Genomic DNA, 17,040 nt, shown 5'->3' with positions numbered 1-17,040 from the left:
ATACTCATTCATTCACCTAAAACCTTATAAATATCCCATTACCCTTCGCCTTAACCAGGTACTTCAGAATCTTGCCAGAGTCGTGAGATTTAAATGGTCAGGAGACCAGAGAAAAGGTCAGAAAAAAAAGAAATAAAGAGAAAAGAAAGGTAAATCAAAGTGACATCCAGCACCGACCAAACACTTCCTGCCTTCCCCATGATTACAAAATCAAAGTCTTACGCCAACCCCGGAAGCCTCTAAATTCCAGCAAATTTAGCGAGATCTCAAGAGCCCAGAGGAAAAACTAAAGAGAGGAAGGAGGGAAGGATCGATAAGGCAGAGTGAGATCAATAGAAGCCAGTACATCCAATCCATCAAAGTGAAGTCCAGCACCAACAAGACCCCTCCTGCGTGGTTACAAAACCGGAGTCTTATGCCAACCCCAGAAACCTCATACTTCTAATAAATTAAGATCTCAAGTGACCAGAGGAAAAACTAAAGAGAGGAAGGAGGGAAGGATAGATAAAGAAAAGTGAGAACCACAGACACCAGCACCAACTGATTCAAGGGGCTGTGGGAGGGAGAGGGTACTTCTGTTGAGTTTCAGTAGATGCTGGTGCGACGGATCTGGCATGCATAAGGACCACCACCAAAGAGAGAAGCCGTCAACCGCGGTCCAGCAAAGCGAGCACCCCCCCCCCCCCCCCCACCCCCCCCGGAATCCCCAGGCCGCGGCAGCACCAAGGCCACCCCCAAGCCACCCGAGCGGACACCGGTCAGCGAGCCGACCCAGATACCCGGAACACCCCCGCCCCAGCCCCGGCCCACACCCCCGAGCCCAAGGCCGCAGAACGAGGCCCAGCGGGCCCCCACAGCGCCCCACCGGTCCCCAGCCCCCATCCCCCCACGACCCCCCCGCACCCCACCCAAACCCGCCATCCACCACGACCCAGGCCCCACCACCCCCGACCCCCAAACCCCCGAACACACCCCGACCCCCAGCACCCAACCCCCCACCCACCCATACCTCCACCCCCCCCCCAAACAAGCCGCCCCCCCCCGACGGCCGCCACCCCCCCCCCCGCGAACCCGGCCCCCCGCGAGAACCCCCCCCCCCCCCCCCGGAAACCGGCACCGGGCAGCAGCGCAGAGAGGGAAGATGTGCCCACCCCACCTCCAGCCGCGCGAGATTTGCACCGCGGCGGGAGGGGGGAAGCAGAGGAGGAAGCACCAGGGGAGAAGGCGGGACACCAGAACACCGAGCCCGGTGGGGAGAGGCCCCGGTCGTCACGCCAGAGTACAAGTGACACCTAACCCTGTTACTGAGTCCGCCAGCTCGCCGACTGGCGAGCTCTACCCTTACACCGTGAATGTGGCCCCACCCAGTGTATATACAAGTGTGTGCGTGTGGTGCATTAAAATTGGGAGCAGGTGAGTCGGAGCAGAGGGAAAAAATTTCCCCTACTCCGACACACCCGTATCCCCCCCCAAAAAATGAATATGTATATGTGTGGTGCATTAAAAAAGGGAATGGAGGGACAAAGTGGTGGGGCAGGGACACAAATGGGGGGGACCACAGCGCTGCCAGGCACTGCAGTCCATCCCCTCTGATGGCTCCCCGCCCCAACTCACCCCTCCCCTTGGACGTGAGGTGCATTAAAATTGGAGGGGAGTTGAAGGGTGAAGACGGTGTTTCCACCCTTCCCCACCCCACCAAGAAATGTGTTGTGTGCCCTATGTGTATATTTACAAAGTGTATAGTGCAAGCTAGTGAAGTGAGTAAGAGGAGCGACCAGCGGGGCCTCACCCAACCCGGCGGGTGTAGGTGGCACGCCCGCCCCCCAGCACCCCCACCCCCCGCCGCCCCCCACCTCATCCACCCGGCACCACAATGGGCGGACAGCCAGCGCAGCAGGGCTACCGGACAGCCCACCAGCCACCGGGGCCCGCCCGGGGCACCAGGAGTTATACCGGAGCGGGGCAGGCCCCAAACCCTCGCCCGGCCCCCGGAGCCCGACGCCCGGGCCGGGGAGGGAGCCCCAGGCCCAGGGAGAGGGAGGGGGAGGGGCCGCAGGGCAGACAGGGAAGGGGGGGGGGGGGGCGGGGGAAGCGGGGAGAAGACGACAAGAAGGCGAAAGGGCGGCTGCAGGGCAGGAGGCGGGGGGGGAGAGGAGGAGGGAGGGCGACAAGGGAAAAGGGACCGGGAGGCAGAGGAGGATGGGCGGGAGGAGGCGAGGAGGGAGAGGCGACGGGGGGGAGGAAGGGGGAGGGGAGAGGGAACCACGGGGCACACCGGAGGCCCACCCACCCCGAACCGCGCCGCCGGGCACGGAGCAGCGGACCGCGCCGGGACGGCACCGCCCCGGGCACCAGGGGAAGCACCCCAACACCGCACCCCACAGGGGGCCCAGGGAGCGGCCAAGACGCAACCGCCACCGAGCAGACAACGGGGGGGGGGGGGGGGGGGGGGGCAGAACCACCCCCGCCCGACCACAGGGGACGGCGTCAAGAAAATTGACTAATTAGCATGCAGTAACACCAAGTGTTGATGCTTAGTGCCCACTAGAAATAGATCTTAAGGAGTTATTGAGTATAGTGTCGTATAGTGTGGTATGCTCGAGCCCACTAGCAGCAACTAGGTTCCTGACTATATAAAAATAAAAACAATCAGATACAAAATACCAAATACAGGAGCAGCGAAAACAGAAGTTGTAACGATGTGGTGGCTCTCGTTAACAGGCAGAATCTTGGCAGGATTAAGTTGCCAAATTGAGATTAAAATATTCTATGTACATAGACCATATTTGTTTAAATCTTGATACTTGATTTTTATTTAAGGCAGAGATTTTTTCCATTGAGATATAATTTATTAGTAAGTTTAACCAGTGGTCGATATTTAGAGATTGTTTATTTTTCCAATTGACAAGGATTATTTTTTTAGCAATAGTAAGGGCTATAAATATAGATTGAGATTGTTTACATGGTCGCTCAGTTATTGTTAAGTCACCTAGTAAACACAGTCTTGGAGATAAAGGAAGCCTACAGTTTAATATATCAGCGAGCTTTTCCAAGATTTTAGTCCAGAAATGCAGCACTGGAGTACATGACCATAAAGCATGAAGATAAGTATCGGCAGTGTTTTGTGAGCACTGGAGACAAATGTCGGAGTCAGAGAGTCCCATTTTTTTCATCATATATTGTGTAATATATGTTCTATGAAGTATCTTATATTGGATAAGTTGCAAATTTGTCTGTTTGGTCATTTTAAATACATTTTCACAGATTTGGGTCCAAAAGTCTGGTTCCGGAACTATAGACAAGTCTTTTTCCCATTTTAAAGTCGGTAAATACGTTTTATTTGTGTATAAAAATAACTTATATATTTTTGATATTTTCTTTATTGTTGTTGGAGAAAGCTTTATAATATCTTTAGCTAAGACAGGCAGTTGGAGCGTATCTTGAAGTGTTGGGATTTGTTTCTTAACCATATTTTTAACTTGCAGATAATGTAAGAAATTTCCCTTTTTTATTTCATATTTCTGGACCAAGTTTGTATATGATATAAACTTATTATCTGAGAAAAGATGATGAAGGTGTGTAATTCCTTTCTGCTCCCATAGGCTTAAATGGAACGACTGATTATTAAGTTGAAAGTCGGGGTTATGCCAAATGGGAGAGAGCCCACAGGGCGCCAATTGGGAGTTTGTAATTTCTAATGCCTTCCACCAGGCAGTCAGGGTGGCGGCTATCATTGGGTTTTTAAAACAATTATGTCGTCTTATTGATTTTGTAATAAAGAGTAAATCTGACAGTCTAAGATTATTACAATCCTTCTGCTCCAATTCCAACCAACAGTTAGTATCTCTGTTGGGTTGTGTCCATAGCACAAGATATTGTAGTTGATTAGCTAGATAATAGTACATAAAGTTTGGTGCCTCTAAACCTCCTTTAGATTTACTTTCCTGAAGAGTAGATAGACTAATTTTGGCTTTTTTTTTATTCCAATAGAATTTTATGATAGCAGAGTCCAGCGATTGGAACCAGTTAGACGTAGGTTTAAATGGAATCATTGAAAATAAATAATTAATCTTTGGTAAAACTTTCATTTTTATAGTAGCTATCCGTCCTATTAAAGAGATCGGAAGATTATTCCAGCGTTCCAGGTCACTACGGATACTATCCAATAATGGTGAAAAATTTAAAGAAGTTAATTCAGTTAACTTAGGTGAAATTTTAACACCTAAGTATTTTAAATTACCTGTAGGAAAGGAGTAGTGTGGATCCTGACTTGTAGGATTCCATGAATTTTCTGTAATAGGTAATAATGTTGATTTTGTCCAGTTAATAGAGTAATCTGATAAGTGAGAGAATTTAGTTATTAATTTAAATGCTTCCCCTAGCGAAATAGCAGGTTCTTCTAAATAGAGTAATATATCATCGGCATATAGATTAATTTTATGTTCTATTGTCCCGGAGTGGATTCCTTGGATCCGTCTATCCTGACGTATAGCTAATGCAAGCGGCTCAATAAATATAGCAAATAATAAAGGAGAAATTGGGCACCCTTGTCTTGTTCCCCTTTGTAAAGTAAAACTCTGTGATGTAATCCCATTAGTAGTAACTGTAGCTTTAGGAGAATCATATAATATTGAGACCCATTGAATGAATGACTCCCCGAAGCCGAATTTATTTAAGACAGCAAAGAGGAAGGACCAGTTAACTTTATCGAATGCTTTTTCTGCATCCAGCGAAATAACAACTGCCTTTTTATCATGCCGCTGTGACATACTAATCAAGTTAAAGAGTCTCCTAATATTATTAGTAGAATGACGACCTTTAATAAAACCTGTTTGATCACTATGAATAATTGTCGAGATTACCGTCTCTAATCGAGATGCCAAGGCCTTAGCGATAATTTTAATATCGGTATTAATTAGTGATATCGGTCGGTAACTTGACGGGAGGGTAGGGTCTTTTTCTGGCTTTAATAAAAGTTTAATTGCTGCTATATTCATATCTTGACGTATATCACCTTTACTTTTAATTTCAGTTACTACTCTTAGAAATAATGGAGCAAACATTAACCAGAAATGTTTAAAAAATATAGCCGGAAAGCCGTCTGGACCAGGTGCTCTGCCATTAGGCATACTGTCTAAAGCACGATACAACTCATCTATAGTAAGCGGGGTATCGAGAATATCTTTATGTTCAATAGATAACTGAGGTATATTTAAGCTGTTTAGGAATTCCTCAATATATTCAGGGTTAGGTCTATTAATTTCTGTGTATAGATTTCGATAATAGTTATAAAAAATATGGTTAATTTCTTCTGGTGATTGTGTGCATTCACCATTTATATCTTTAATAGCCGTTATAAGAGATTTTTCCCGATTCCGTTGAAGTTGATTTGCCAGGAATTTACCTGATTTATTATTATGTTCAAAATTATTATATCTCAACTGTTGTATTATAAACTCTGTCTTTTTAGATAACATGTTATCTAACTGTATTTTTATATTCTGTAGTTCTATCCATATTTGATTATTTGGGTTTAATACATATTCATCCGTTAGTTGTTTAATTTTATCTTCCAGGTATTTTTCTAATTTTTGATCCTGTTTCTTTTTATAAGTTGAATATGATATAATTTTCCCTCTAATTACCGCTTTCCCTGCTTCCCAGAGAAGAGATGGAGATATATTTGGAGAGTCATTTATTTCCAAAAAATCTGCCCACTCCCTTCTAATAATTTTATCAAACTCTACGTCTTTCAGTAATGAGATGTTAAAACGCCATATCGGGGGAGGTTTAAAGGTAGAGTCAATTTGTAGAGTGAGGGAGACTGGTGCATGATCACTTATAATTATAGAATGTATTTTTATAGCAGTTTTATCAACAATAGAATTATTTGTAAGGAAAAAATCAATTCTTGAGAATGATCGGTGCACAGCAGAGAAGAAAGTAAATTCCTTCTTAGTTGGGTTTTGAAGTCTCCAGCCATCGCTGAGGCCAAAATCCTCCATATACTCATCTATTACTTTAGCGGATCGTAATCGCCTTGTATATATCGTATTATTAGAACGATCTATTAACGGGTTCAAGACCGTGTTAAAATCACCTCCAATAATAATAGTAGAATTTGTTGCTAAATCGAGTAACCGAGAGAAAAATTCATGGAAAAAATCAGGGTCATCATTATTTGGGGCATATAAATTACCAATTGTATATACTTTATTAAATATAGTTACCTGGATAATAATATATCGGCCCTCTAAATCTGTTACTATATTATTTAGAGTAAAGAATAAATTCTTATGTATAAGTATAGAGACACCTCTTTGTCTACTATTATAGGAGGCAGAGTAAACTTGACTAAAATTTTTATCTATAAATAATTTTTCTTCTGATTTTTGTAAGTGGGTTTCTTGTAGGAGACAAATATCTGCCTTAAATTTTGAGAGATGGTCTAAAATTTTTATTCTTTTTGCCTGGGAGCGAGCGCCACACACATTCCAGGAGACCAGAGCTAATTTCTGCATACAAGCAATATAGACTCAGTCTTATGTATACATCTATATAAGCTGCTTATTAATATTAACATATTGTAGGATAGCAAAAGAGTAATTAGGCAATTTATATAATTTATATAAAGAGAGAGATAGCAAGTAGATAAGTATAATAGTGAAGAAACGTGGGGGGAAGTGAGTGTGAAGGAAATCTGTGGGGGATTCAACATAACAATACACCAGTAAATGGTGACCTAAGCGAGATTATTATTATTATTATTAATTTATTTTTTTAAGAATATATTTCTATATTATTATTATTATTATTATTATTACTTTATAGCCTATGCATAATATAAATTCATATTCTATTTCGTAACCCATTATCCATACATATACATACATATACATATACATATATATACATATATACACATATACATACACATACATATACATATACCTACGTCAAATAATCACACAATGCTCGGCTCTACCAATTGTCAGTTAGAACAGCCAAGGGGTCGAGGTTGGGTTTCGGAATAGCTGGCCGTCGATATATAATTTATCAACGACCATCGAAGTCCGTTTACCCTCCTGTCTATTTTGTTTCATGATAGGAAACAGTACTTTTCGCCGCTCGTTTATCTCTCTTGGGAATTGATCATTCATCCCGAAAGATGTCCCTTTGAGCTCCCGTCCTTTACTTTTTACCAATTCTTTATGTTTAAAATGTTCGAACTTAGCAATAATAGGACGGGGCTTATTGCCCTTACGAGCTCCGAGCCGGTGTACACGGTGAAAAGAGATATTATTTACCGTCTCCTGTGGGATCTTTAGCGATGATGTCATGAATTTTTTTATCTCACCCTCTGGATTATCTGGAGAATTTTCGGATATACCTGAGAATATTAGATTTTCCCGCATACTACGGGATTGAACATCTAAGACCGTTTCCTTTAGCATTTTATTTTCCTTTTTAATCGTCTCCAACTCGGCTGTGACAGCGACGAGAGAGGAGCGTAGCTCGGAGTTATCGCATTGGAGATCGCTTACCTGTTGGCTAACGAATTCCAAACTTGCCTTTAATTCTTTGACGTCCTCGCGGATAAGACAGAGGACGTCAAGTTTTTTATTTATGGAATCCAGCATACTCACCGATACGTCGGCGGTTGCTAAATCGTCCGTGTCTGTTGACGAGTCATTTTTCCTTTTTTTTTTCGAAGGATTATCCCGACTGGCCGCCGGCTCATCCATCGCGCAGCTATAAAAATGATCGTCAATAAAACGTTCGAGGTCGTCCACACTGGATAATATTTCCGATCTTTCTTAGAAAAGAAAAAAATCGAATTTATCTAATCATTAAATTCGGGTTTAATTAGAAATATAAAGCTAATTCTATTTTAGCAGCAGAGCGCCGCCATGTTAGATTTTCCCAGTCTCGCTACCGGTCACGCGATAGTCACAGCATCTCGCGATGGGAAATGTAGTTCCTCTTCCAAAATTTGTAGACATATGTAACACCCCAAGATGTACAAAAACGTCTCTTGGTGACCTGTGCTAAACCCAAAAGGAAGTCCCCCAGGGGCCGGGCATCACATTTTGAGCTAAAAAACTCCTCTTTAACAAAGCATGCCTGGCTGTACGTTTCACCTAGACTTACCAAAATTTGAAGAGGTATGTAACAGCCCTGGAGGTACAAAAAACTCTTTTTGAACCATATGCTAAACCTAACAGGACGTCCGCCATTTTGATTTACTTTGGAATGTGTTGCCATTTTTTTTGGCCATTTCATAGGGGTCTTATTATAGTGAACTCCTCCTACAGAGTTTTTCTGATCATCTTCAAACTTGGTGTGATTCATCTTAAGATATTGAAGATGAAAAGTTATTGAAAGTTTTTTATTTCGTCGCACGCTGTTGTCGTGGCATGCACTTTTTGCAAAGGAAAAAAATCCTTCTTAATGAAGCATTCCCAGTTGGACGAAGCAGCTAGAGCTACGAAAATTTGCAGACATATGTAACAGCCCACGATGTACAAAAAAAGTCTCTTGGTGCCATGTGCTAAACCCAACAGGAAGTACCGCAGGGGCCGGGCATCACATTTTGAGCTAAAAAACTCCTCTTTAACGAAGCATTCCCGGTTGTGCGTTTCACCTAGCGCTATGATAATTTGGAGGCATAAATAAGAGCCCACGATGTACAAAAAAGTCTCTTGGAACCATCTGCTAAACCAAACAGGAAGTCCGCCATTTTGATTTACGTCGGGATTTGTAGCCATTTTTTGTGGCCTTTTTTAGGGGTCATTTTAACGAACTCCTCCTACAAAATTCATCCGACCGTCTTCAAACTTGATGTGTTTCATCTTAACATGTTTAAGATGCAAAGTTATCGAAAGTTGTTTAATTTGTCGCACGCTGTTGCCATAGCGATGCAATGTTTGCCAAGTAAAGTACTGTTTTGTTTTTTTTGGTCTATACATGTGTGCCTTTGATAAAACTTTGCATACACAAGGCTTGTCAAAAACATTTTAGATGGTCCTTGTCCTATTTGACCGTACCCCAACGTGCCAGTACCCCGACGTGCAAGTACCCCAAGGTGGCCCGGGTTGCGAGGGCCCTTTATAGCTGCTCGCAGCTGGAGTTTATTTATTTATTTATTCATTCATTCATTCCCTCGCCTACTTATTAATTTCCTGATGTAAAATTTATTTACTTGTAAAAAAAAAAAAAAAAAAACCTTGTATACGCACTTCAAAATGTTTGGTTTGTTCTTGTTTTGTTACCTTATTCTTTACTGCGCAACCGATTTATGTTTCATGTAAAGCACTTTGTATTCAGCAATGCCTATTAAAGCGCTTTATAAATAAAGTTGAGTTGAGTTGTGGTGTCATCTGCAAATTTAACAATAAGGTTAGAGGGGGAGGGTGGCGCAGCAGTCATGTGTTATGGTCTGGGTTTTGATTTGGGTTTTTGGTCATGTTTTCCTTGTGTCTCCTTTTCTGTCAACGTCTCGTCAAGTTTTAACATGTGCACCTCCTGTGCTCGTTTTTCCGTTCCCTTGTGTTATCCAATAAGCTCCCCAAGCCACTTTTGTCTTGTCCAGGTGTCTCTTGTTGTCTCGTTACTGTGTGTATTTAGTTCCCTGCTTTCGCTCAGTCCTGGTCGAGTCTTTGTCCCTGTCACACCTCGTTTCCTACGCCTGTCCGTCCTCCCTGTTTAGTTTTCAATTAGTAAGTTTACTCTGAGCGTTATTTGGTACTTTGTATCTTGTGTTGCACTTTGTTTATGTTAAAATTAAAACTTATTTAAGAGCACCCCTGCCATGCCTAGCCTAGAAGTGTGCTTACCCAGTCTAACAAACTTTGAGCGGCGAGTTAGAAAGCCCAAAACCCAATTACATACAGTGGGGTTTAATCCAATATGATGTAGCTTGGGTTTGGTCGGCCGAATTGTATTAAAAGCTGAACTGAAGTCGACAAATAGTAGCCTAGCGTGTTTCTTTGCAGGTGTTCTAACACTGTATGAAGTCCAATAGCTATGGCATCTTCAGTTGATCTGTTCTCCTTATATGCAAACTGATATGGGTCAAGTGTGTGTGGTACTGTTTTCTTAATGTACTTGATGACCAGCCTCTCCAGTCATTTGGCTGGTATAGTAGTAAGCGCCACCTGGCCGACATTTAAGCATGTAACATTTGGCTGTTTGGGCACAGGAATAATGGGCCTGCTTTGAAGCAGCCTGGAAGCCATGATGTTGACAATGACATATTATAGATGGTGGTAAAGACCTCTGTTAGCTCATCCACACAGTCTTTTAGCCTCCGTCCCAGCACTCCATCGACTCCGGCTGCTTTCCTGGGTTGATGTTGCACAGGCAGAGTCTTACTTCATGCATGCTCAGGACTGGGCTGTTGTTAATCAAGGGGAGGGGAGACAGTACTGGGTCTCTATTGTCTCTTAAAACGGGCATAGAAAATATTTAGTTCCTCGGCCAGGCTGGCACAATGGTCCCCTGAGGAAGGTGTTACCCCTCCATAGCCTGTTACAGCCTTGATGCCTTCCCACACCTGCCGGGGGCTTGAGGCGTTATTAAATTTGGCTTCTATCCGCCCTCTCTGCCTTAATTTGGCAGATTTTATGCCATTCCTCAAGGCCTTCCTGGCAGTAGTGTAGTCCCCAGACCTGTATGCTGCGTCTCTGGCTCTCAGTAGCTGTTGCACCTCATGTGTCACACAAGGTTTCATATTTGGGAACACACACACACACACACACACCTGCTTCCAATATGTTACATGGTCCACACAAATGTTTATGTAATCCAGCACCGTTACAGTGAATTCATCCAGTGAGCCACGTGTCAGCGTGCCCTGGTCCCGAAATACATTTCAGTTTGTATGGTGATAGCTGACAAATTGGAATGTATTTCGGGACCAGGGCACGCTGACACGTGGGTCACTGGATGAATTTTCACTGTAACGGTGCTGGATTACATAAACTTTTGTGTGGACCATGTAACATCTTGGAAGCAGGTGTGCAGGTGCGTGTGTTCCCAAATATGAAACCTTGTATGACACATGAGGTGCAATAGCTACTGAGAGCCAGAGACGCAGCATACAGGTCTGAGGACATGAACAGTACTGCCAGGACAACCTTGAGGAATGGCATAAAATCCTCCAAATTAAGGTAGAGAGGGCAGATAGAAGTCAAATTTACTAACGCCTCAAGCCGGCAGTTGTGGGAAGGCATCAAAGCTGTTACAGGCTATGGAGGGGTAACACCTTCCTCAGGACAGTCAAATATAATAAATTAAAAATTCACACAGGCAACACCAAAAATTTAGCATACCAACCAAGTCGCACCAAATCCGTATGTCACACAGGCAGTGATTTCTTCTGTCACCTGTCAAAATGGTTCAAACACCATAAATGCAGACTTTGGTGCTGCAATACTGTCTCAACATCGTATGTAAATGTTTTATATATGCATCCCTCAAGGACCCTCTCCCAATAAATCCCAAAAGTAGGGAAGAATAACTTTCCGGGGTTGCTAAGAGATGTTTCGGTTGCCTATATTATGCGCTGAAGAATTTTCTTGTGCGACTGCATCACCCTTATTATTTAAAACAAAAAGCTGTTGCTGTTTCCTTAACATAACTGGTGATCTCTGACAAAGATCCTGCACGAGGAAACATTTTAAAATGAAATTACATATGCAGCCTTCCCAGTGGTTGTCACTGTTATTATACTCCATTAATTGTCTAACTTTTCTATGCCATTCCTCATATTACTGAATGTATGCCTAAAAATATTTTCTGTTTTCATTGGTTCTTTCTTAGGAAGTTGGAGACCGCTATGGCAACTTTTCCATGGCCACCATGTTTCCGAGAAGGGAATTCACCAGTGAAGACCTTAATAAAACATTAATGGAGCTAGAACTTGCTCCAAGTTCATCCATTGTACTTTTACCTGTGAGTAGACTTTATCCATCGAAATGAAATTGAATGCCCCACATCATAATGCAACATTTCATGGACTTAATTATTTATGGTGTCAAAACTATTTATATTTATTGAATTTTTCCACATTTTGTCACATTATAACCACAAATAATAATTAATGTGACTCTCCACTCCAAATTGAGTTTCAGCTTTTACCCTCAGGCTGTCGGTTTAGGGCTTCTAAGAGGACGACAAAACGGCTTCAGGTTTCATGTATTACAAGTACAATGTACTGGTCATTTTAATGCTTTATTTGTCATTGTGCATGCGTGCAACAGAGCAATTAAATTAACTGGCATAACACGTCCAAGAAACATGAAATGGCAGACAGAGGGATACAGAAAAGCCCATCGATGCGCCACTAGGTGCGTTTCCATTACCCTTTTTTGCAAAAATAAAAGCGATATTGTACTTTTTCGATAAAGGACAATTTCGAATTGTCGGTGTTTCCATTGAAGAGCGTTTCGCTTCTGAGGCGCAATTCTCGGAATGTCCCGTCTTGCGAGACCTCGTTGTTCTGTAGGAGGCCCTCATGATGTTTACGGTAGACGGAGGCCCGGTCTAGTTATATTACTTTAAAATCACTCACTCCTCATCGGGATGTTTTGGGAATTTAGTGTTGGTGTTGTTGTGTGTGTCCCTCGGCAGTCGGCAAGCAGTTCCGACACGAAAGCGAGTGGCCCCTTACTTCCTACTTCCTGTAATCCTAAAATGTTGTCGTTCCCATGCAGAGGCTGGGTAAAAGGCGGGTTACAAATTGTTAAAAGTTTCTGTTTTCTGGCGTCCTCCCTGCTAAATTAACCAGACATGGCAGGACAGGATTTCAAGCTCTCCTCTCCTTCAACTTCTCAAAGGAGGCTCGTTCAATTACACCTCTCTCTCTTTTGTGCTCATGACGTGCAATAGCCGATACAAATCATCACTTCAGCATGTAAAACTAAAATACAAACCCGAAATTAATAATTCTCAAAACAAATAGTAATTGCAAGTTGAATAAAAATGCACATAAACAATGCGTTGCATTCCTTTCCTCCGTGACCGGGCGGGTGTCACATGACTACTGATGCGCAAAAAGTGTTTCTATTGCACTTTTGCGAAATACTTCTTTTTCGATACGTCTCAAAAACCACCTCATTAGAGCGCAAAAACTTTTTTGCGATATTTGAGTTTTTTTGCAAATCCGGTGTTTCCATTACCAGCTTACTTTTGCGAAACATGCCTTTTTCGCAAAACTGAGGGTAATGGAAACGCACCTTCTGAGGCACCCTGAAAGGAAAGAAACCACGAAAGGATGAGGGGAGAAACACAAGGCTCAAGCTATGCTCCTTTAAAGGAGGAATAGATTGAACCTGGAAAAACCCTCAGCACATACATTTGCATTTTTTGGGGTCTAAAAACATGCGTGAAAAGTGGGCCTGCTGGTGGCGTCTGGGAACCGACAGCAGTTCCAAATGACTGGGACTAGCCACAATCTACACAAGGGCATTCAAGATGAACTGAGCGAGCAGTGCTTGGGATAGTATGGGATGGATAACGCTAAAAATTTAATGACTATTCTAAATAATGTATATGACTGATGAGTTATAGTAATGGGTTGATGGGGACGGGTCTCGAATAAGCTTCGGCTTCTACCCGTCAGCCCTTCTTTCGGATGTCAATGTTGCAAATGATGTGATGTGATTGATGTCAGCTGTAATGTGTTCAAATTATTATTATTATTAGGGCCCGAGCGGCGACGGCCGTGCCGCTGCAAGGCCCTCTTTTTCCTAAGGTACTTGTTGCTATAGATGTTTGAAAGATGCTAGGACCACAATTTCAAACCCATTTTTCTCAAAACTATGGCTCTCAACCTGGCAATCTTAAAATTGTTGTAACTTTGTCATTTTTTGAAATATGGTCCTTTTAAAGAGAACTAAGTGTAAAATTTTAATATATGAATTATTTTTTTTTTTTTTACTCATGAGAACCCTTTTGCCAGATTAATTTATATTAGACAATTAGTCTAATTTACTGTCACAAATTTTAGGGGTAGAGTTTGGAGCCATTCCCCAAATGACTTTCACCTGCAATTGCATGGTGCTTCTTCAAAGTATTGACTCAGGTGTTCTGCATATTGTGCGTTCCACAGTTTTCAAGATTTTTTTTTTTTTAATGCAACATGGTCTCTATTATTTGAAATTACAATAGAACAGAGTTACGTTTGGGATTGTAAAGTGGCAACATGTGGAAAAGTGTATTCAAGTGGTATGAATACTTGTTTTTCCATTCTGTGTTTGTGTTTTTTTTTTTGTTTGTTTACAAATTCCATCCTCTCCTTACAGTGTGGCAGGCCTGCTTCTATTGTCCCATCCACTGGTGGAATATGGGCTGTCTTGAGCACACTCTTCTCCCCTTTTCTCAGTGTATGGCGATTCCTCAGCTCCTTCATGTTTCCAACCCCACCACAAGAAACATCAAGAAGCTCTTTTCCAGAGTCCCACATCAACCCAGCAACATGCTCTGATGAAACGAAACGGTGAGTGACAGTCTCTGCTTCTTTTTGTATACTGTGTATCAGAGGTGGGCATTCTGTCAATATTGACGGAAGGTCCGTCAATCCGTCAATGATGGCCGCCCATTTTGTTGAGGATTGATGAGAAAATTATTCAGCATTGCTGCAATTGGGTTTTTGGAATTACCAATAACTGGGTCACAGACTTTATGGAGGACCAAAACTGCCAAAATTAAATAAATAAATAACTGACTAAATAAATAAATAAAGAAAAGTGAAAATAAAAATAAATTTAAAAAATAAATACAAAAATAAATATAAATGGAAATTTTATATATATATATATATATATATATATATATATATATATATATATATATATATATATATATATATATATATATATATATATATCCTCCCACATTCCAAAGACATGCATGGTAGGTTAATTGAGTGCTCTGGATTGTCCCTCAGTGTGATTGTGAGTGTGGATGGTTGTTTGTCTGTATTTAGGGTATACCCCGCCTTCTGCCTGGAGCCAGCTGGGTCAGGCTCCAGCACCTCTACGACCCTTGTGAGGAATAAGCGATGAAGAAAATGGATGGATGGATGGATGGATGGATGGAAGAATTTTCCATCTCTGGGTGATAGCCAACCTGCCCACAGCTATGTCGTTGCTGCATCACTTTAAATCATGGTATTTTCTTCGGTGTCTTTTCAGAGAATCTCTTTCCAAGCCTTTGACAAACCGTCCCAAGAATTTCAAGAAAGATGGTAAAATCTGCCAGCTCAGGGCTCAAGAAGACAGTGAGGATGACAACAACACCTGGAATGGGAACTCAACCCAGCAAATGTAGCTCTGTAAAAGCATTTTTTTTTCTATCTGCTCCTCTTATCACCACCACCATCATCCCATCCTACCTGAATAATTGAATGCAGCCATTCGAGGTCAGGGTTCACCAACATGGTGCACCAGGTAGCCAGCCGCCAAGGACCACGAGCGGCCCGTGGGTCTGTTCTTAAAATAGCTCACCAGTGATGAGTCATTTTCGACGAATGATGTAAAAGTCATCATCTGAAAATGTCAACACTGCCAGGGATTTATAGAAATAAAGTGTTGCATATTGATATTTATCTGTTTCCTAATTATTGTGCCAAATCATTAACATGATCAGTGTTTTCACATGAATGGATATCATTCATTATTAAAAGTGCCTTGGGCAGTTCAAAAAGGTCTTTCTAAAGCTTTTTCTACGTCATGCATACGTCATACATCATGCATGCTCCAGCGCAGCCTCCACTAATTCTCAAATGAGTACAAATTAGGGTTGTCACGATAGTAAAATTGAAAATTCGAAATCGATACCCAAGAAAATACTCGATACCATTTTCGATACGGCGGAGATTAAAAAAAAAAGAAAAAAAAAGACATATACATTAAAGATGCATAGAAAAATATGGTAACACTTTATAATAACGATTGTTAGTTAACAATTTGTAATACATTAATTGAAGATAAAGTCATGAGAACTCAACGTTGAACTAATAAATTGTAAATATAAACAGATTAGGAATAAATCATTTACAAATTGTTAGCTAAGCTAATAACTTGTAAATGCATGAACAAAAGATGAAGTCATGATGAGCTATTATCTGACCTTATGATGAACTAATAATTTGCAACTATTGGAGAATTATAAACTCATAACTAGCAAATATTAACTAATGATCAACTCATGACTAAGAAATATCCATTACTAATCATTAAAAAGCATAAACAAATATGAACTCATATGAGCAAGGAAGCCGCTGCTCGGAGGTTGACGTGGTTAGAGCAGCTCGGCTCCTGATTGGTCGGCGACATCTTTCTCCGGGGTGGTTGGTTCACTGGGTCGCTCTGGCCGGGTGCGAGAAGACGATCGGGTCTCGGCTGTCCAACCCCAGGTAGATGGAACTCGGGTCCGCTGCGTGCCTGCGTCCAGCAAAGGCAAGCCATTGGAGGAGCTTGTACCGCTGTGGGATGCCAGTGAATAGCAGGTGAGATGCTGTGCGGTTGTGACGCACAGCGGGTGCGCGGGAGTCTTTGGTGCATGATGCAAGGGTAACCACAGGGCCGCGGAACTCTTCGGCGTCGGGCAGTCACCGAGAGGGAAGAAAAACAAACAAAAAAAGAAAAACAAAGCAAAGAGTCTCTTTGGGGGTCAGCGTTGAAGGTGAGCACACCTGCTCCGGTGTGGCGTGCGGTGGTGAGTGCCTGGTCTGGTGGCAACGTGTCGTAGAGAGAAAAAAAGGGGTCACGTGTTTGGGGAGATGTGGACACAGCAAGTCTTTGGCAAGTTTTTAGAACAAAGAGTCCGGGAGCGGGCTTGGTACGAGGGCAGAAGCCAGTGGAAGAGAGACCTGAAAGGGGAAGAAGCCTGGAAGAGCAAGTGAGGGGGGGCTCGCTTTGTTGTTTTAAAATGTTTATTAATTTCATAATACAAAGCATCTTATCACAGTTTAATCTTACTTTAGACTTCTTGTTCTCCAGCCTCTAAAATGCAATCTTCATGCCGTTTTTGCGC

At 42.3% G+C, this 17,040-nt stretch overlaps 1 protein-coding gene across 7 annotated transcripts in view; it reads left to right on the top strand.

Moving 5' to 3' along the window:
- ubxn4 (UBX domain protein 4) overlaps positions 1 to 15,606 on the top strand; it is a 190,453-nt gene extending 174,847 nt beyond the window's left edge. For 4 of the 7 annotated variants that reach the window (XM_077536296.1, XM_077536298.1, XM_077536297.1 and 1 more), the window contains exons 11-13: positions 11,824 to 11,955; positions 14,307 to 14,500; positions 15,198 to 15,606. In XM_077536296.1, the coding sequence (XP_077392422.1) occupies positions 11,824 to 11,955; positions 14,307 to 14,500; positions 15,198 to 15,333 (462 nt within the window). In that variant the 3' untranslated portion in view covers positions 15,334 to 15,606. Of the gene's footprint in view, positions 1 to 11,823; positions 11,956 to 14,306; positions 14,501 to 14,989; positions 15,157 to 15,197 lie in introns of those variants that run through there. The other 3 variants (XM_077536301.1, XM_077536300.1, XM_077536302.1) reach the window with 3 other exon arrangements.
- Positions 15,607 to 17,040: the final 1,434 nt, after the last annotated feature.

This window comes from Festucalex cinctus, chromosome 11 (genome assembly GCF_051991245.1).
Source record: "Festucalex cinctus isolate MCC-2025b chromosome 11, RoL_Fcin_1.0, whole genome shotgun sequence".
Taxonomy (NCBI): domain Eukaryota; kingdom Metazoa; phylum Chordata; class Actinopteri; order Syngnathiformes; family Syngnathidae; genus Festucalex; species Festucalex cinctus.
The sequence above is the reverse complement of the archived record's forward strand: the minus strand, read 5'-3'. Positions and strand labels throughout refer to the sequence as shown.